This window comes from Dipodomys spectabilis, unplaced genomic scaffold (assembly GCF_019054845.1).
Source record: "Dipodomys spectabilis isolate Male_0828 unplaced genomic scaffold, ASM1905484v1 ptg000476l, whole genome shotgun sequence".
Lineage (NCBI taxonomy): Eukaryota > Metazoa > Chordata > Mammalia > Rodentia > Heteromyidae > Dipodomys > Dipodomys spectabilis.
Window position 1 is genome coordinate 76,421 of NW_024871153.1, and position 20,024 is coordinate 96,444.

General features: G+C 55.8%; 1 protein-coding gene across 4 annotated transcripts in view; it reads left to right on the forward strand.

The window, feature by feature from the left end:
- The first annotated feature begins 759 nt into the window (after window positions 1–759).
- Window positions 760–20,024, forward strand: part of Ccdc57 (coiled-coil domain containing 57) — an 82,785-nt gene continuing 63,520 nt past the window's right edge. For all 4 annotated transcript variants that reach the window (XR_006145729.1, XM_042668717.1, XM_042668719.1 and 1 more), the window contains exons 1-10: window positions 760–1,175; window positions 3,934–4,042; window positions 7,515–7,616; window positions 9,581–9,738; window positions 9,833–9,907; window positions 11,263–11,463; window positions 15,062–15,220; window positions 16,458–16,620; window positions 17,356–17,490; window positions 19,187–19,406. Coding sequence is in view for 3 of the 4 variants with exons in the window: in XM_042668717.1 (XP_042524651.1) it covers window positions 769–1,175; window positions 3,934–4,042; window positions 7,515–7,616; window positions 9,581–9,738; window positions 9,833–9,907; window positions 11,263–11,463; window positions 15,062–15,220; window positions 16,458–16,620; window positions 17,356–17,490; window positions 19,187–19,406 (1,729 nt within the window). In the remaining variant the exon portion in view is untranslated. The remainder of the gene's footprint in view (window positions 1,176–3,933; window positions 4,043–7,514; window positions 7,617–9,580; window positions 9,739–9,832; window positions 9,908–11,262; window positions 11,464–15,061; window positions 15,221–16,457; window positions 16,621–17,355; window positions 17,491–19,186; window positions 19,407–20,024) is intronic.

Sequence of the window (20,024 nt, forward strand, 5' to 3'; positions counted from 1 at the left end):
GGCTTGTGTATGGAAACCAGCACCTCTGAGTTGATGACGTAACAAGCACCGTGTCTGGTGCTCGCATTTCCTGCCCTCAGGTGTGGGACGGCCGCACTGGTCTGTCTGCAGCAGATCCAGAGACAAAGACCTAAGTTTTTACTGACTGGTCAGCGGGAAGTTTAACAGTCATTTTATGATGCTCATTTTTTTTGGGGGGGGGGGCTAGTTTATGGTGCCGGATTCAGACCCCTTTATTTCTATCATCTTACCCAACCACTAGTCCATAATGGATTGACAGACAGACGTTGACTCCTGCAGAGTCAGAACTGGCTCCAGGAGTGGGGTGGGAGGGGCCGCTGCAGGCTCTGTCCTCGCTTAGCTACTTAGAGCCTGGCTCCCACACTGCCAACTGAGTGAGTGCTTTGCCAGGCTATGCTACAGAGCCTCCCTCTTGTAGGCATGCAAGTGCCCCACCAGCCCCGTCTTCCTTCCTGTTATCTCTGATTCACTGCTGCAGGCCCCTGAGGGTAGGGGTGGTAGAAGGAGTCCTGGGGCTCCAGGCCACCCCATGCTTCTGCGCCTCCCTCATTTGAACGCTCTCCTGTGACCACACAACCTTGCCCGTCCCAGTGACCCTGCTGACCCTGGCTGGGGAAGCTGAGGCGTGCGGCCTGGAGGGAGGGCCGGCTCTGCAGTGGGGCGCCCTCCGCGGGTGGGTGGCGTGGAGGGCCGGCTGACTGTCTGATGCTGCGCCCTCTGCTGCTTCTCTTTGCAGTAGGTGTCACCATGCTGCTGCCGTGCTCCGAGCAGGCCCTGAGCCAGCTGCTGGCCCGCAAGGAGGAGGAATGGCGAGCACTGCAGGCCCACCGAGCGCAGCTGCAGGAGGCGGCCCTCCATGACGCCCGGGCCCGGCTGGAGCAGGCGCAGGGCAAGCTGCAGCGCCTGCAGGAGGACTTCGTCTACAACCTGCAAGTGCTGGAGGAGCGCGATCGGGAGCTGGAGCGCTACGATGCCTTGTTCGCTGAGGCCAGGGCACGGGAGGAGGCCCGGCAGGCGGAGACCAGTGAGCTCAGGATCGAGGTGGCCAAGCTGAAGCAGGCGCTGGCCAGGGAGGCCAGGCATGCAGAAGAGCTGCAGCAGCAGCAGCAGCTGAAGTTGCAGGAGCATCGCCTGGAGCTGGAGCGTATCCACAGGTGAGCACCCTCCACAGGGAGCACCACCCCCTGTAGGTGGGCACCACCCTCCACAGGTGAGCCCTCTCCACAAGAGAGCACCCTCCATAGGTGAGCACCATCCGTAGGTGAGCGCCACCACCTGTAGGTGAGCACCATCACCGGTAGGTGAGCACCATCCATAGGTGAGCACCATCCACAGGTGAGCATCACCACCCGTAGATGCACACCTTCACCTGTAGGTGAGCGCCACTGTCCACCCTTGGGTGAGGGCCATCCATGAGTGAACATGTCAGGTGCTGAGGCCCCGTGTCCCCCTGCTCCTGGCAAGCTGTCCCCACACACCCACTCTCACGGTGGCTACTAAGACCTGTATTTTATTTTATTTTTTTTTGGCCGGTCATGGGGCCTGAACTCTGGGCTTGGGCCCTGTCCCTGTGCTCTTCAGCTCAAGGCCAGCACTCTACCGCTTGAGCCACAGCTCCACTTCCGGTTTTCTAGTGGTTTATGGGAGATAAGAGTCTCACAGATTTTCCTGCCCGGGCTGGTTTTGAACCGAGATCCTAAGATCTCAGCCTCCTGAGTAGCTAGGATTATAGGCGTGAGCCACCGGCGCCCGGCTTGTATTTTATTTTTTTGTTGGCCATGAGTCTTGAACTCAGGGCCTGGGCACTGTCCCTAAGCTCTTTTGCTCCTGGTGAGCGCCCTACCTCTCTGAGCCACAGCTCCACTTCTGGCTTTTTGGTTGTTAATTGGGGATAAGAGTCTTGTGGACTTCCCTGCCTAGGCTGACTTCAAACATGATCCCCAGATCCTCAGCCTCCTGAGTAGCGAGAATGACAGGTGTGAGCCACCAGTGCTTGGCTTACAGATTTATTATTTTAAGAAAATACATTTGAACTTATTACTTTAATGTGAAATGCACACTAATTTAAAAGAAAACAAGCTGATTTGGGCAAGCTGTAGGGTCCTGACACCTCTGGAACTCACTTCCACCTCATCTTCTACAACCATAGTGTTCAGAACTTGGGTAAAACAAGTTTGTTTTGTTTTTTGTGGTAGTCCAGGGGTTTAAACTCAGGGCCTGGGCACTGTCTCAGCTTTTATGCTCAGGTCTGGTGCTTTATCACTTGAGCCACAGCTCCTCTTCTGTTTTTGTTTTGCTTTGTTTTTGTTTTTTTGTTTTTTTATTTTTTGATAGATAATGGAAAATAAGAGTTTCAAGGTCTTCTCTGCCAGGACTAGCTTCAAGCTATGACCTCCGATCTCAGCCTCCTGAGTAGCTGGGATTACCAGCGTGAACCACTGGCACCCAGCATAATGAGACTGTGAGAAAGGCGTCCCTTAAAATCTTCCAGACCCCTCCTGTCCCTTGACTGCTGCTGTCTTTAAAGGTTTTTCCTTGACATACTCTCCTCATGGAAACAGCATTCCTTCAAATACAAAAGTCCTATGTTCTTGGGGCTGGGAAGGTGGCTCAGTGGTAGAGTGCTTGCCTTGCATGCATGAAGCCTTGGGTTCGATTCCTCAGCACCACATAAGCAAAAAGAAAAAAGCCGGAAGTGGCGCTGTGGCTCAAGTGGTAGAGCGCAAGCCTTGAGCTGAAGAGCTGAGGGACAGCGCCCAGGCCCAGAGTTCAGGCCCCATGACTGGACCCCCAAAAAAAAAAAAAAGTCCTATGTTCTCAATCTACAAAGCCACTGTAGGTCAGGCGACATGGCCGAGTGGACATCACTGAGAGGTCTGTATTGTCCTCTCCAGGACCCAAGTCGAGTCCACACGGTGTTGGAACCCTGGCTGGCATTCATTGTTCAGTGGCGGCGTGTGGGGCACACCGCGCTCTGCCCGTTTGCTCGGAAGGTCTTAGGGGTGTGGGCTCTCCGTGACAGCAGAGGTCCTTGTTCACAGGGGCTCCGTGTGGGTGGACAGGGCCGCTTTGAGGAGGGCACTGGTCCAGCAAGGTCCGGCTGCTTGTATCCCTGCACCGTCTCAGCGCCTGACCTGGTCATTGCAGTGCAGTGCCACTTTCCTGGGACTGGCAAAGGGCTGGAGTCCGGCTCCCTACCGGGGAGGAAGCATCTCTGTGGGCCACGTCCCACCCAGCAGCTCAGCACTTGGTACTGGTGCCCTCCCTGCCCACCCCCGTCCTGACTTGTTTTCTTCATGAATGTTTTGAGAATTACAGGTGATCTATGTTTTCTTGTGATGTGTGTCCTCTTCTTTTCTTCCAAATCTGTGTTCTTTTAGCCATGTTCAATGGTTTTTCAGGCCCACACTTTTTCCTTCCTTCCTGGGCCCTTTGTCCCCTGAGTCCCCAGGGCTCTGTTTGTTTATTTTCCGTCATTTTCTCCCTTCTCCAGATCAGGCAATTTCTATTATCTGTTTCATGTAACCAACTCTCTTCTCTGCCATCTTCATTCTGCCATTGAGCCCACCCAGTGTCTTTTTTGGTTAGTGTACATTCTGCTTTTCAGATTTCAACTGGCTCTTTGTTCTATGTTCTTTTTTCTTTGCTGACGTCTTCTGTGTTTTCCTAGGTTGTGTCTTCATGTCCGTGTTGTTTTGGTGCTGGCCTGTGGTGGCAGTGCACTGTGACACGGGGCTGAGTTGTGTTCTCCTGTGGGGTGGTGGCAGGCAGGTGTGACTGCGCAGCATCTGCACTGAGCCGGGACGCAGCTGCCCGTGGGAACGCGTGCGCAGTCCCCTGCAGCCAGCGTACCCTGCGGCGTGCGCTCAGCAAGGGTGTAGCAGCGCTGACCGCAGCGTCTCCTCACCACAGCGAGAAGAACGGGGAGCTTGACCAGCAGCGGGAGCAATGTGAGAACCTCAAGTGGAGGCTGGAGCGGAAGCTCAAGGAAATTGATGGTGAACTTGCTCTGCAGAGACAGGTAGGAGGCCTGTGGAGGATTTGGTGGGGAGGATGGCTTGCTGGTGTGACTTCCTGAGGGGGTTGGGAGGGAGACAGCTTTCTGGTGTGACTTCCTGTGGAGGTTGGGAGGGAGACAGCTTGCTGGTGTGACTTCCTGAGGAGGTTGGGAGGGACGGCTTGCTGGTGTGACCTCCTGAGGAGGTTGGGAGGGACGGCTTGCTGGTGTGACCTCCTGTGGAGGTTGGGAGGGACGGCTTGCTGGTGTGACTGCCTACGGAAGTGGGATGGTTGCTGGTGTGAGTTCCTGTGGAGGTCTGGGTGTGGAGGACAGGTTGCTGGTGTGAGTTCCTGTGGAGGTCTGGGTGTGGAGGACAGGTTGCTGGTGTGAGTTCCTGTGGAGGTCTGGGTGTGGAGGACAGGTTGCTGGTGTGAGTTCCTGTGGAGGTCTGGGTGTGGAGGACAGGTTGCTGGTGTGAGTTCCTGTGGAGGTCTGGGTGTGGAGGACAGGTTGCTGGTGTGAGTTCCTGTGGAGGTCTGGGTGTGGAGGACAGGTTGCTGGTGTGAGTTCCTGTGGAGGTCTGGGTGTGGAGGACAGGTTGCTGGTGTGAGTTCCTGTGGAGGTCTGGGTGTGGGAGACAGGTTGCTGGTGTGAGTTCCTGTGGTGGTTTGGGTGTGGAGGACAGGTTGCTGGTGTGAGTTCCTGTGGAGGTCTGGGTGTGGGAGACAGGTTGCTGGTGTGAGTTCCTGTGGAGGTCTGGGTGTGGGAGACAGGTTGCTGGTGTGAGTTCCTGTGGTTTGGGTGTGGAGGACAGGTTGCTGGTGTGAGTTCCTGTGGAGGTCTGGGTGTGGAGGACAGGTTGCTGGTGTGAGTTCCTGTGGAGGTCTGGGTGTGGGAGACAGGTTGCTGGTGTGAGTTCCTGTGGAGGTCTGGGTGTGGAGGACAGGTTGCTGGTGTGAGTTCCTGTGGAGGTCTGGGTGTGGAGGACAGGTTGCTGGTGTGAGTTCCTGTGGAGGTCTGGGTGTGGGAGACAGGTTGCTGGTGTGAGTTCCTGTGGTGGTTTGGGTGTGGAGGACAGGTTGCTGGTGTGAGTTCCTGTGGAGGTCTGGGTGTGGGAGACAGGTTGCTGGTGTGAGTTCCTGTGGAGGTCTGGGTGTGGGAGACAGGTTGCTGGTGTGAGTTCCTGTGGAGGTCTGGGTGTGGAGGACAGGTTGCTGGTGTGAGTTCCTGTGGAGGTCTGGGTGTGGAGGACAGGTTGCTGGTGTGAGTTCCTGTGGAGGTCTGGGTGTGGGAGACAGGTTGCTGGTGTGAGTTCCTGTGGAGGTTTGGGTGTGGAGGACAGGTTGCTGGTGTGAGTTCCTGTGGAGGTCTGGGTGTGGGAGACAGGTTGCTGGTGTGAGTTCCTGTGGAGGTCTGGGTGTGGAGGACAGGTTGCTGGTGTGAGTTCCTGTGGAGGTCTGGGTGTGGGAGACAGGTTGCTGTGTGAGTTCCTGTGGAGGTCTGGGTGTGGGAGACTGGTTGCTGGTGTGAGTTCCTGTGGTTTGGGTGGGGAGGACAGCTTGCTGGTGAGGGTTCTGGACATCACAGTAAACATGTGGAGAGTGGACTCTGCACTGTGGCTGTCCGCAGGGCAAGTGAGGCCAGGCCCTGGAGCCTGGGTGCCCAGACTCAGTGGGGTTGGGGTGTGTCATGTGGCCAGCAAGACTTGAGGGGCAGGCAGGGAATCAGGAAGGAAAGTGGGAGGGGGCGTAGGGAGGGGGAGGGCGGGGGAACTGAGCAGGGAGCAGCAGTGGGCTCCTTGCTGACACCTGGCTGACGCAAGCCTGCCACCTAGTGACACACAGGTGTGCCTGCCACCTAGTGACACACGGGTGTGCCTGCCACCTAGTGACACACGGGTGTGCCTGCCACCTAGTGACACACGGGTGTGCCTGCCACCTAGTGGCCAAACCTGAAGAACCTTCCCGTGGTATCCAGCAAAAAAACAAATGCCCATGGTTTTGTAGTGTGTGACCGTGATTTCTTTTTTTTTTTTTGGTCGGTCGTGGGGCCTGAACTCTGGGCCTGGGCGCTGTCCCTCAGCTCTTCAGCTCAAGGTTAGCACTCTACCACTTGAGCCACAGCACCACTTCTGGCTTTTTCTGCTTATGCAGTGCTGAGGAATCAAATCCAGGGCCTCATACATACAAGGCAAGCGCTCTACCACAGAGCCACCTTCCCAGCCCGTGACTATGATTTCTGTATGTTGACTCATACTTGTGTGATCCTGTTCTTCACCTTTGGCTTGAAGAGGATTAAGACAAGTGAAATATATGTTTTGTTGTACTTTCTTTTTTTTTTTTTTTTTGTCGGTCGTGGGGCTTGAACTCTGGGCCTGGGCGCTGTCCCTCAGCTCTTCAGCTCAAGGCGAGCGCTCTACCACTTGAGCTACAGTGCCACTTCTGGTTTTCTGGTGGTTTTTATTGGAGATAGGAGTCTCACGGTCTCTCCTGCCCGGGCTGGCTTTGAACCTCGATCCTCAGATCTCAGGCTCCTGAGTATCTAGGATTACAGGCGTGAGCCACCAGCGCCCGGCAACCTAATATTCTTTTATCTTTTTTTTTTTCCTTCGGAAGTGGGGCTTGAACTCTGAGCCTGGGCTCTGTCCCTCAGCTCTTCAGTTCAAGGTGAGCGCTCTACCACTTGAGCTACAGTGCCACTTCCTTTTGTTGTACTTTCTAAGCCAGAAAGAACAGTGCTCAGAACTGAAATACACAGCTGCAGGCACAGAGCTAGTCCTCCATCACCACACAGCCATGGGGGCTCAGGACGGGGCTCTATCTCAGCCCTGCCTTCAAGTTGCTGGGTCTGGTGATGGGAGCCGTCCCAGGGAGGGTGGCAGGTAGACGGGGCCCATGGGGTCCTCAGTGTGCCTGCCCCCGTGCAGGCTAAAAACAGGATGGGCACACACACAAGCCCCCCCCCCCCCCCCGTGTTCCCATGAATGCCTGGTGCGAAGTGCTGTAAAGAAATGAGGCTTGATTGAGTCACGATTCTGGTGGCTGTGGGATCCAAGAGGCACAGCACTGGCATCTGATGAGGACTGCTGCTGGTCACATCAGGGGTGCGGACCAGGCTGCATGCTGAAGGGCCTGCAATGGGACCTGAAACTAAGCATGGTGGGCAGCCCAGGCTGCTCTGGTTGCTGACCCAGCTCAGCCAGCGCCATGCCTGTGTGTCTCTCGGATCTCTGAGAGCTTTGTACCTTGCCACCTCGTGCAGGGACCCAGCCTCAGGCGGGAGGGCTCCGCTTTCAGGCCACAGCAGATAGCTCTAGTGCAGCAGCATGGAGGCTTTGCTGCTGTCTGCACCGTGCTCAGCCCACAGAGTGGAGCATCGCTCAGCCCCAAGGGGTCGCAGGGGCCGCTGCTGGGGCCTAGCTCAGTCCGCAGCCTCCACCCAGCTGCCGATGTGTGCGGTGTACCAGCCCCGCTGTCCTTCCCTCTTGTTCCAGGAGCTGCTGCTGGAGTTTGCGTCTGAAATGCAGAAGCGGGAACAGGAGTTCCGCCTCAAGGCTGATGACATGAGCAACGTGGTCCTTACCTGCGAGCTCAAGGTAATGGTCTCCCTGGGGGGGAGCAGAATCCCCCTTGCCGGTGGGCACTCCCTGTCTGCGTCAAGCTGCTCTGGGGCCTCAAGTCCGAGCTTGTGCAGATGGGGGTGGGGAGTGCGGGTGGGGTTGGGGAGACGGGGTGAAGTGCGGGCCCTGCTGCTGTGTCCAGCATGCTGCCCTCAACCAGGAGAGCTGCTGCCCTGCTTCCCCAGCCCAGGGCCTCCCAGAGCACCCCGGCCCCATGGTGGCTTGTTCCCTGTAAGGGCCTTGAAGTGGACTCATAGTGTCAGCCCCACATTAGAGCCTGGAGGGTCAGGGGCGTTGGGACTTGTGTGCAGCTGGCAGCATGAAGCCAGAGCTCCACCTGCCCTGTGCCGCCCAGCGGGAACGGACGCTGTGCCTGACCTGGGACTGTTGGGACGGGCTAAGCTTGGGCCGCAGCTGGGCGGGAGCACCCCTGCTTCAGGTGTGGGCTGGGAATGATGCCAGGTCTGCTCCTGGCTGGTCCTTCCTTAGCCCATCTCAGGCACCCCATCCTCCAAATCGTCAAGCAGAGGCTTAGGCGGGCAGCAGAGGTGGTTAGAATGGCTAGTGCCCAGGCCAGGCACCTCCCTAGTCCCCTGTGTGTGTGCTGATCAGCAGCCCTGACAGGCAGAGCAGGCCGCTGCTGTGCCCTGCTGTCCCTGGAGCCCCCTCCTCGCCAGGTCCTGTGCTGTCCCTAGCCCCTGAGATAGGGCCAGCTCGTGAGCCCGAACCCACCATGTTGGCCTCAAGGCTAGTGGGGCCCCACAGCCCTGCAAGGCCCTCTTGAGAGCCCTGAGCATTGCGGGCCAAGAGCCCTACGGTGGTCTGTGCGGCCTGGCGGCCCCACAGCGCGAGCCCCAGCGGTGCCCTGGCCACAGCGGCCTGTGCAGGCCTGTACACGTGGAGACCCTGGCAGAGGCAGCGGTGGCCGCGGGGCCAGCAGTGTTTCACAGAGGTTTTTCTAGAAAGTGCATGCAGACGGGATTTGGATCCAGTCGCTTAGCAGCAAGCCTCGCTCTTTATTTTCCTCTGTGGATCTGACTTTAATATTGAACAAAGAAACCAGTGGACTTGCCGGGCGCCTGTGGCTTACGCCTGTAGTCCTAGCTACTCAGGAGGCAGAGATCCGAGAATCACGGTTCTAAGCCAGCCAGCCGAGGCAAAGCAGTCCCCTTGAGACTCTTATCTCCAGTTAACCGCTCAAACACCGGAAGTGGTGCTGTGACTCATGTGGTAGAGCGGTAGCCTTGAGCACAAGGAGCCTGAGTCCAGGCCCTGAGTTCCAGCCCCACAACTGACCAAAAACAAAAAAAACTCCAGCGGACTCAAACTTGAACTGGTCTGTCTGAGGTGAGGGTGGACACACAGGCCCCCTGGTTTGGTGGGTGCAGAGGGCTTTCCGAGGACCCTGGGTCTCTGTGGACTGCCCACTGTGCAGGGAGGAAGGGTTTGTCCCTGCCTGTTTCCTGAAAGTGGACGTACCTGCTCTCCCAAGCCCGGTGAAATGGCAGTCTTCTCTCCAGCCCCTCAGCTTCAATCATGGCCTCATTCAAAGTTTTATTTTGTGCCACCTTTGGGGCTGGAACCCAGAGCCTGAACTCAGAAACTGTCCCTCAACTTTTCTACAGCCACACCTCCACGTCTAGCTTTTTGGTGTTTGATTGGAGATAAAGAGTCTCTGGAACTTTCTTGCCCTGGCTGACTTGGAACCAAGATCCTCAGATTTCAACATCTCGAGTAGCTAGGATTATAGATGCAAGCGGCTGGCGCACAGATGAGTTTACACTTTTTTTTGTACGTGTGGAATGTATGGCATTCCAATGCAGGCCACACACAGTGTGTGGCCGTCCACCATTCTGGGTGTGGGGATACTCGGCTCCTCAGGCTGTTGGCCACGCAATCCTGCACAGCTGTGGCCCCTCATACTTGTAAATCTTTCTCAGGTTAAGTTTCTGAACAAAGAGCTTGAGGCTCTGAAGGAAGCTGGAGTCCAGGCAGCGGAATGCTTGCAGCGGGCAGAGGTGACGAACGCTGAGTTAGAGAGCAGGCTGCAGAGCCAAACCTGGGAGCTCCGGGACCTGGAGGCCGTGAAGGATGCCCAGTATGCGGGTGGTCCCCATCCGGCCTGGGGCGGGGCCTTGCGGGGGCTTCCTGTGTCCCTTATCTGCTCTCCCCTTGACACGGCCTCTGTTTAGGATAAAGGAGTTAGAGGATAAGCTTCACTCTGTGCACCTGGCCAGGAAAAAAGAAGAGGACGCATTTAAGAGAAAGTGAGTATTTCTGTTTGCATTGCTGGCCAGGCCAGCTTGCCAATGCCTCCTGGTCCCTGGAACCCAGGGCGTGTGACAGGTGGCTGGGCCGGTGATGCAGCCATGGATCCACAATGGTACTCTGTGCTCCATGGAGATGTTGAGCTTTCAGTGACTGAAAACTCTGTGTGTGTGTGTGTGTGTGTGTGTGTGTGTGTGTGTGTGTGCGCACATGCACCTGTGTGTGTGTGTTTGTTTGGTCTTGGGCCTTGAACTCAGGGCCTGGGCACAGACTCTGAACTTTTTGCTCCAGGTTATCACTCTGCTACTTGGCCACAGTTCCACTTGTGGCTTTTTGGTGGTTAATTGGAGATAAGTCTCATGGACTTTCCTGCTTGGTTTGGCTTTGAACCACAGCCCTCAGAGCTCAACCTGCTGAGGAGCTAGGATCACAAGTGTGAGCCACTGGCACCAGCAAATGTTTTTTTACCAGTATGGTGTTTGTCAGTAGAAGTGTTGCTGAGGCAAACAGCACATTGGGGTTAAATTAAAATGCTTTGCTTGAGCCAGGCACCATGGCTCACACCTGTCATCCCAGCTACTCAGGAGGCTGAGATCTGAGGATCACGGTTCAAAGTCTGCCTGGGCAGGAAAGTCTGTGAGACTCTTATCTCCAATAAACCACCAGAAAACTGGAAGTGGCACTTGGCTCAAGTGGTAGAGTGCTAGCCTTAAGCTGAAGAGCTGAGGAACAGCGCCCAGGCCCAGAGTTCAAGCCCCATAACCAAAAAAAACCCACTTTGCTTGTCAAGAGTTTTGCTCTGTGTGTGTGTGTGTGTGTGTGTGTGTGTGTGTGTGTGTGTGTGTGTGTGTGAGTGATGTCCACGAACTTGCAAATTTAGTATTTTGGTGTAGGAAACATGTTTAACCAATCTCCTACGTGGCAGAGCCCAGCCCTCAGGGCAGCCGCCTCTGCCTGTCTCACGTCAAGCATATGTGAAGTGCTTGAAGGAATATCATTAAAACTGAGTCATCAAAAGTCTCTTGCAAAGTGAATCATGAAAAGCAGGCCAAAAGGAGTTTAGTGCCCAGAGCATGCTGGCTCTGCGTCCTGGCCTGTGGTGCGGTGTGTGTAGTTCCTGCTGTGGGTGCCTGTGTCACGGGGACTGAGCGTCCTCGGGATGGTATCTGAGGAAGGACCGGCCCTGCTTCCTGAGGGCATGATGGGCAAATGCGCAGCAGCCCCACGAGGGCAGAGGTACAGCGGCCTCCAGAACTGCCCCTGCCCCACCAGGGCAGCATGGTGTGAGGAGGTGCGCACCGCAGGAGACCCCGGCCCCGAGAGGGAGCTGCTGAAAGGCTCTTGTGTGTTGCAGGCACGAGGCGCTTGACCGCCTGGTCAGGGAGAAGGACACGGCGCTGGTGTCGGTGAAGGGGACCCGCCTGGAGCAGCAGCAGGCGCACGAGGCCAGGGTGAAGCAGCTGCAGGCCCAGTGTGAGAGCCTCGAGGGGCAGCTGCACAGGGTAGAGCAGGCCCAGGCCACTGTGCTCCAGGAAAAGGAAGCCATCATCAGCAGGTGAGTTTGAAGCCCTGCCTGGACCAGGGCCTCGGCCCCGGCTCCCCTCCCTGGGAGGCCAGAGAAGCCCAGGGTCTGGATTCTAGGCATATACCTCATGCTTGGCCCTTTCTGATTTTGTTGTTGTTGTTGTTTGCAGTCCTGGGGCTTGAACTCAGGGCCTGGGCACTGTGCCTGAGCTGCTTTTGCTCAAGGCTAGTATTCTACCACTTGAGCCACAGCACCACTTCTGGGTTTTTCTGTGTATGTGGTTCTGAGGAATGGAACCCAGGGCTTCCTGGATGCTAGGTGAGCACTCTACCACCGAGCCACCTTCCCAGCCCTTGTTTTGTCTTTTGTCAGTTGGCAGTAGGGCTTGAACTCAGGGCCTGGGCACTAAGTTGTTTTTTCTCAAGGCTAGTGTTCTACCACTTTGAGCCAAAGCCCCGCTTCCAGTTTTTGAGTGGTTAATTGGAGATGAGAACCCACAGGAACTTTTCCACCCCTGAAGTGTTCAAACTGCAGTCTCCAGCTCTTAGCCTCCTGAGTACTGGGATTACAGGCGTGAGCCACTGGTGCCAGGCTGCTCTCTGTTGTTCAAACCAGGCCACAGCTCCTGAGCAGCCACAGCCACTTATGCCTCACGTCTAGAGAGAGCCATACAAGAACGCCATTGTAACGACACAGGAGGAGGTGAGGTGTTAGACTTCCCTCCTGATTCCTAGAGAAGTGTGTTCACCAGAGACGCCGGGAGTAGCTGGTGTTTGTTCACCAGCTGGCTTTTCCTTTACCAAAGGGAGGGATTTCTGATTGTTTGCTGTTTGTCTTTGTTTTTCACAGAGAATTTTCAGCCAGATTGCATTTCTGCTTCGTGGGGAAATAGCTTTGAGCCAGAGAGTGGTACAGTCTAGGTTATTTGGGACAATCTCGTCAGGCTGCACATGCACTTCTGCTGTGTGGTCCGAGAGGCTCAGTGGCACCGGCCACACTGGGGCTCTCGGATTCCTGCTGGCTCATGGCTGCGGTCCATCCCCAGCAATGCGCATGCAGTTGAGGGCCTGTGTGCCTTCCTGTGGAATATTAAACTAAGTGTTGCTCTTAGCTGTGTTTGTTTGGCGGTGCTGGGGTTTGACTCAGAGGCTTCCTTCCACTTGCTTGATTGGAGCTCTACCACTCAATCCATACCTCCAGTGCTACTTTTTGCTAGCTATTTTGGAGATGGAATCTAGCCAGCTTTTCTGCCTGGGCCAACCTCAAACCAAGATCCTTCAGATCTCAGTTTTATGCATAGCCAGGATTACAGGCATGAGTTACCAGTGTCTGGCTTGACTTAAAAAAAAAAAAAAAAAAAGTGGGGCTGGGAATGCCTATCATGCATGAAGCACTGGGTTCTGCTCCTTAGTACCACATAACAGAAAAAGCTGGAAGTGGCGCTGTGGCTCAAGTGGTAGAGTGTTAGCCTTGAGCAAAAGATGCTCAGGGACAGTTGAAGCCCCAGGACTGGCAAAAAAAAAAAGCGCTACGTCTGGGCCTTAGACTCAGGGTATGCCTCTGAGCTAGTGCTCTAGTGCTTGAGCCACAGCTCCCCACATCTGGCTTTTTAGTGATTAATTAGAGAGAAAAGTCTCTTGGACTTTCCTACCTGGACTGGCTTTGAACTGATCCTCGTATCTCAGTCTCCTGAATAGGTAGGATTACAGGTTCGTGAGACACCAGCATCCAGTGGCTCAATTTTTAGTGTCTGTCCATAAGTCCTTTTCGCTGGTTGAGGCTCATTACTACACAGACAAGGTGTTATTCTAGCAATAGAAAATGGATGTGAGGTGGGTGTGGTGTGGCAGGTTTAATTCCAGCACTGAGGAGGGTGGATTGAGAGCTCCAAGCCAGCTAGGGCTATAAAGCAAGACACTGACTATAAAGGAAGAAAGGAAAAGCAGACTTGCAGGTTCTCCGCATGGCTTTCCTTCGACCTCTGGAGACACAGTTCTTCTGATGTCATTGTTAAGCGCGTAAGTCAGCATTAAGCCATAGACTCAGTTTTAGCAGCTTTCCATGTTTTGGTGGGTTTGGAGTTACAGGATTAAGACCAAAGCATAGGACTTTCCCCCTGACGTCTCTGCCCTGTGTCTTCATGGGGAGAGCACGGCAGCCAGGCCTGGACTGAGCCCAGGCCAGTACTGAGGAGGTGGTGGGGTGTGGAGACCCCAGTAGCCTGGACGTTTCCATGCCAGCACTGAATGCAGGCTGGTGCTGGGGCTCGTGGTCAGAGGCAGTGCACCTAGAGCTGGGGCGTGGTCTGTCCCCCAGTACAGCCCAGACGGCTGTGTCTCATGGTATTGGCATGGTGGCTTTTCTCATCCTGTACAGGACCAGGCTTGGGGTACACCTCCCACGCTGTCCAGCAGGCCCCCAGCTGACAGCTCAGGGCGCTGACCAGAGGTCTGTGTGTAGGGGTATGATGGCCGCTGCCTCCAGGAGGGAGGCGGTGGGCATCTGGGATGGAAGCAGATTTGGCAGGCCCTGGTCAGCCGTCCTACTGGGGTCAGCCCTGCCTGCCACAGTGTTGTGAGTGCTTTCTGCGGCTGAGGACTTTGTCCAGTGTTTGGTGATCTCCCAGCAGCCAAACACAGCTGTTAAGCTCCTGACTCCTCTGCACAGCCTCACTTTGAATTTGAGAATGTGTGTCTGGGCCGCGCTGGGCAGGACTGGTGCAGGCTCTGGGCTGGACACGGAACTGGCCGTTCCCTACCGCCTTCATTAGCACCGAAGCTTCAGCTCTCCTGTGGCATCTCCTTGAGAGCTAGGCACGTGTGCCTAGCTCTCACATGCGCGCGCACACACACACACATTCAGGGTGCTGTGTAGGAGAGCTAGGCACATGTCTGCACACACATTTGGGGTGCTGTGTAGGAGAGCTAGGCGCACACACATTTGGGGTGCTGTGTAGGAGAGCTAGGCGCGTGTGTGCACACACATTCGGGGTGTTATGTAGGAGAGCTAGGTGCGTGTGTGCACACATTCGGGGTGTTATGTAGGAGAGCTAGGTGCGTGTGTGCACACATTCGGGGTGCTGTGTAGGAGAGCTAGGTGCGTGTGTGCACACATTCGGGGTGTTATGTAGGAGAGCGAGGCGTGTGTGTGCACACATTCAGGGTGCTGTGTAGGAGAGCGAGGCATGTGTGTGCACACACATTCGGGGTGCTGTATAGGAGAGCTAGGCGTGCGTGTGCACACACATTTGGGGTGCTGTATAGGAGAGCTAGGCATGCACACGTGCATACACATTCGAGGTGTTATATAGGAGAGCTAGGCACACGTGTGCATGTACACATTCGGGGTGCTGTATAGGAGAGCTAGGCATGTGTGTGCATGCACACATTTGGGGTGTTATGTAGGAGAGCTAGGCGTGCGTGTGCACACATTCAGGGTGCTGTGTAGGAGAGCTAGGCGTGCGTGTGCACACATTCGGGGTGCTGTATAGGAGAGCTAGGCACACATGTGCACACACATTCGGGGTGCTGTATAGGAGAGCTAGGCACACGTGTGCACACACACGTTTGGAGTGCTGTGTAGGAGTGTGAGGGCGAGAACCACAGGCACCCACATGGTTACTCTGCAGACTCTGTGAGGATGTGGCCGCTCTGGAAGCCGGCCGGGATGCCCAGATGGCACAGATGGCCAAGGATGTGATCTCCAGAGACCTGCAGGTCCAGACGCTGCAGGAAGGGGAAGAGAAGCTCAAGGCCCAGCTGGCCAGATGCCAGCAGGACATAGACAGGTAATGTTCCCATGGCACCATTTCTGCTGAGCACCTTTGCGGACAGAACGGTCTAGGATGTGAACTGAACAAACCAAGTCCTGGCCGTGCTCTCCCTGGGGAGGGAGAGCCCATGAGAAAGCCACAGCAACAGCGGCAGAGGTGAGGAGGGTGGAGGAGGGCAGGGTGGGGCGTGCTTGGAGGCCTTGAGAGGAGAAGCCTCCAGGTAATGACAACTGCAGGGGAGCTCTTCATCCTGCTCCGGCCGAGAGCTGTTGGTCTTTTCCTTGCCTGGGCATATGCTTGATTGAGACCATCCTGTTCCAGTGATGTATCCGAGTTACTGAGGAGTGTGTTTGTGGAGGAGTGTGTCAGATACAACGAAGTGCCTGTTTCACTATGCATGTGCTGCGTCTTGTTAGGCCCAGGCTCTTGCCCTGTCCTCCACCACTCCAGACATCTCTACCCTGCAGGCCCCAGGACTACCGCGTGCCTTGGCGGGAAGCCATGTGAACAGAGGACTGAGCTATTTCCTGTCCTCTCTCTTTGGCTTAACATCAGCACTTTGAGGGCAGAGCCCGCCCAGGTAGCCAGGTCATGTCCCTCCATCGTTCAGGAGCATCTGCTTGAGTCTACAGCGGCGTACTCATTCACCTGGGTGGATGGTAGTGTTTTTGTCTCCTGTGTGCTCATTGCTCTACCAACTACAGAGACAAAAGTATGGAAATCTCCAGCATTAACGCTCTAGTGTTTCACTATCCACATTCTGAAGTTATTTACTTGTTTAGGTGTTCTTCCTGGGGCTTTTCTTTTCCTGTCGCTGAGCTTTTTTGCTCAAGGGTAGTGTTCCACCACTGGAGCCACAGTGCCACTTCCTGAAGTTCTCATTTAATTGCAAGTCCATTCTGCATGGTGATGGCTTCCTGACACCTTTTATAGAGGAAACAGCCCTCTTTGTCCCTTGTGACAGTCTATCTAGAACCTGCCCGTCCCGTGGGTGCCCTGTCTGAACTCATTTCTGTGCCCACGTTCCGGTCTAGCTTTTGCTGTCTCCATATTGATCAGGGCTGGGTTTGGTGGTAGAGGTTGCTGCGTTACCCCTTCTCTTCCTGCACACCGGGTCTTCTGTTTCCTGAGGTGTCCGCTCTCCTTTAGCTGTATTTGGTGGTCCTCCACGTCTGCCTCTCCTCCCTTGTAGCCTCTGGGGTATCCCGCCTCCCCTTCCCGAGGTGGGGCCTCAGGGAGGCTGCCTCTGCAGGTACAAGCAGCAGCTGACACTGGCCCTGGAGCGGGAGCGGAGCCTGGAGCGGGAGCAGGTGCAGCTGGGCCTGGACTGGCAGCGCCGCTGTGATGACGTCGAGCGAGACCAGATCCAGAAGTCAGAGGCTCTGATACGAGGCCTGACGGAAGCCAGGGATCAGGTACGCATGTGCCACGGGAGCCAGCTCTCCACCAGGGGCAGAGGGACAGGGCTGGCACACAGGACGAGCCGCTGGCCTCTTCAGCCCGGAAACCACAAAGCCACCCTGGCCATGACGCCCAGCCACATGCGTCATAATAAGGGGGCGCGGGGCTGCACCAGGCACAGTAATCAAATATACCAGGCCTGTCTGCCAGCTAGTACTGGGGACTCCTGCACCGACCACTGCTGTACTGGTGACCGACCCCTGAACTGGTGACCCTTGTACTGATGACCTCTGCACCAGTGACCCTGACCTCTGACCCTGTACTGATGACCCCTGTACCAGTGACCCCTGAACCCATGACCCCTGTACCGGTGACCCCTGCACCATTGACCCCTGCACTGATTACCTCTGCAACAGTGACCCCTGCACTGGTGACCCCTGCACCGGTGACCCCTGCACCGGTGACCCCTGCACTGGTGACCCCTGCACCAGTGACCCTGCACTGGTGACCCTGCACCGACGCCCTACATGATGACGACCCCTGCACAGTTGACCCATCTCTGTACATGGCCCAGCAGGGCAATGGGGCACAGACTGAGTCGGAGGAGCTCCGCTGCCCGCGCAGCCGAGGCCCCAGCACCCAGGCGCCTGGGCACCGGTCCCCGTGGCTCCTCAGCTGCTCCTGCTGTCCATTTCCTAAGCAGGACCAGCACTCAGCGTGCTCCTGATCCACAGCCGGCATTGTTGCAGGTGGCTGCTAAGCTCCAGGAGGCTGAGCGGGCTCTATGTGAACAGGAGCTGGTGCTGAGGGCTGTGGCCCTGGAACGAGACCAGGCTGTGGAGGCTTTGCAGGGGAACGGGCCCCACCCTGGACCAGAGATGCAGGTGAACACCCCATCCCCTGGGGCCCGCAAGGCCCCCACACCTTCCTCCTCAGCTGCAGGGGAAGCAGCGCATGTCAGAACTGGAGTCCATGCTGGCCACGGGAGAGAGTGGAGAGCATAAGGAGTTCCGTGGACACAGGCTGCCCCTCGGAAGCTCTTAAAACCTCACATCCAGAGAGGACTCAGCACGTGCTCAGCAAGAGCAACACCTGGGATTTGATCTCCAGCGCTGAAATGAATCCAGAATCTGAGCTGGGCACTGGCGACTCACACCTGTCATCCTAGTGACACAGCAGGCTGAGATCTGAGGATAGTGGTTTGGGCAGGAGACTCATCTCCAGTGGACCACCAACAGGCTGGAGGCAGAGCTGTGGCTCAAGTGGTAGAGCACTAGTCCACAGCGCCTAATCTCAGGGAGAGCACCCCAGCTCTGAAGCTCCAGGACAAGCACAAAAATAAAATCCTAAATCTGACGTGGCACTAGATACTAATGTAGAATCCCATGAGGTCTTCTTCAGACTCTCAGGCCTGGCCATGCTGTGCTTGCCAGTGGTGGTCGTGGCCAGTAGCTGTCCAGTATGTGGCCTCTGTCATCCTCCTCCTGAGAGCACGCGTCTGTCGGCCCAGGCTGCGACTGGTGAGGCCCTGGGAACCAGCAGGGCTGTGTCCTGACTTGAGGTGGCCAGTAGGTGTCTGACTCCCGTGGAAGTTTTTGAGGAACCACAGGGGTCCTTCGGCCCCGCAGCCCCCCCGCTGTGCTGTTGTCCAGATGCCAGGCTGACTAGGGTTGCCATTTGCATTGCCCTTACGGGAGCCATCTCCCCTTTACAGAAAGTCACTGTTCCGTTATCTGGGGCTAGAGAGACAGAAGGCGGCTCTGGGTGGTGCTCCCCTGCCTCCCAGGCTGCCTTTCCCCTGCTTCAGCATGATGGGGTACCCTGGGGTCCCGTGTGAGTCTGCACTGTGCCTGCAGAGTGCCCTGCAGTCCCCTTGTTGGGGCACAGCTGGGTCCTTGGGCCTGCTGAGCAGGGAGTGGCAGGAGTCAGGTCCCAGGAGACCTCGCAGCCCTGGCAGGAGTGAGCCAGGAGTAGGACAGTTGCTCTTCTTGAGGGCCTAAGGAAGCAGTGGGTGCCAGGTCCTCTCTCCGTTCAGTCTTGGGGCTCACAGCAGGTGCTGGCTCTTTCCTGCTGTCAGATTGCCAGCTGTGTTGTCTGGTTCCTGTCAGGTAGCTGCTTTGGAGCCAACTGATTGTGGTTTTTATTTTGTGCCAGTTGTGGGGCTTGAACTCAGGGCCTGGGCGCTGTCCCTGAGCTCTTTTGCTCAAGGCTAGTGCTCCACCACTTGAGCCACAGTGCCATTTCCGGTTTTCTGGTGGTTTATTGGAGATAAGAGTTTGACGGACTATCCTGCTGGGATGGCTTTGAACTGCAATCCTCAGACCTCAGCCTCCTGAGTAGCTAGGATGACAGGTGTGAGCCACCGGCACCCAGCCACATTGTTTTTATCCACTCATCTATTGCAGGGCATCTGGGCTGTTTCTGTAACTTGGCTATTGTGTCCAGTGCATTTTTTTTTGTTGAAATGTATATAAAATGAACCTAAATATACCTGGAGCATTTTCCAGGGTGGTCAGCACTAAGCATGGTGCAGACTCTCCACGCTTCCTCTCTACACTGGCTGTCTGTCTGTGATGACAGGTACCTGTGCGGCAGCCCGATGGAGAAATGGGCAGAATCTCTCCCTCCGCCGAGGTCCAGCAGCTGCGGGAGCAGAACATGAGTCTGCGGAATGCTGTGTCGCAGATGAGGAGGGAGATGGAAACGCTGAGCAGCCAGATCCCTTCCGCAGCCCAGTTAGGAGAGAGCCCAGAGGCAAACCCACCGGACTCCGGTGGGGAAGGAGACACAGCCCGGCCAGGTAAGGGAAGGAGGGAGAGAGAAGGCGGGGAGGAGGAAGGAGAGAAGGGGGAGGGGGAGGGTGGAGAAGGGAAGGAGGGGGGAGAAGACACCCTGGAGAGGACTGCTGGACCTGCTTTGGAGTCTTAGAAACTAATTCCCGGGGCTGGGGTTTGTGTTGCTTGAGGTGTCGCCCTAAGTCAAACTTAGGGTCTGACCCACTGTCTTTTTTGTTGTTGTTAGTCCTGGGGCTTGAACTCAGGGCCTGGGCACTGTTCCTAAACAGTGGCCACTTCTGGTTTTCTGGTGGTTAGTTGGAGATAAGAGTCTCATGGACTTTCCTGCCTGGGCTGGCTTTGAACCCATATGTTCATATCTCAGCCTCCTGAGTAGGTAGGATTATATGTGTGTGTTTATATGTGTGCTTTTATGTGTGTTTCTGTGTGTGTGTATGTATACATACATATATGTTATTATTATTATTCTGTAGTTCATGGGGCTTGAACTCCGGGGCCTAGGCACTGCCCCTGAGCTCTTTTTGCTCAAGGCTAGCACTCTTCCACTTCAAGTCACAGCAACGTTTCCCCAGTCTTATATTGAAAAATGTTTTCAGGGATGGGTGCAGGTGGCTCATGCCTGT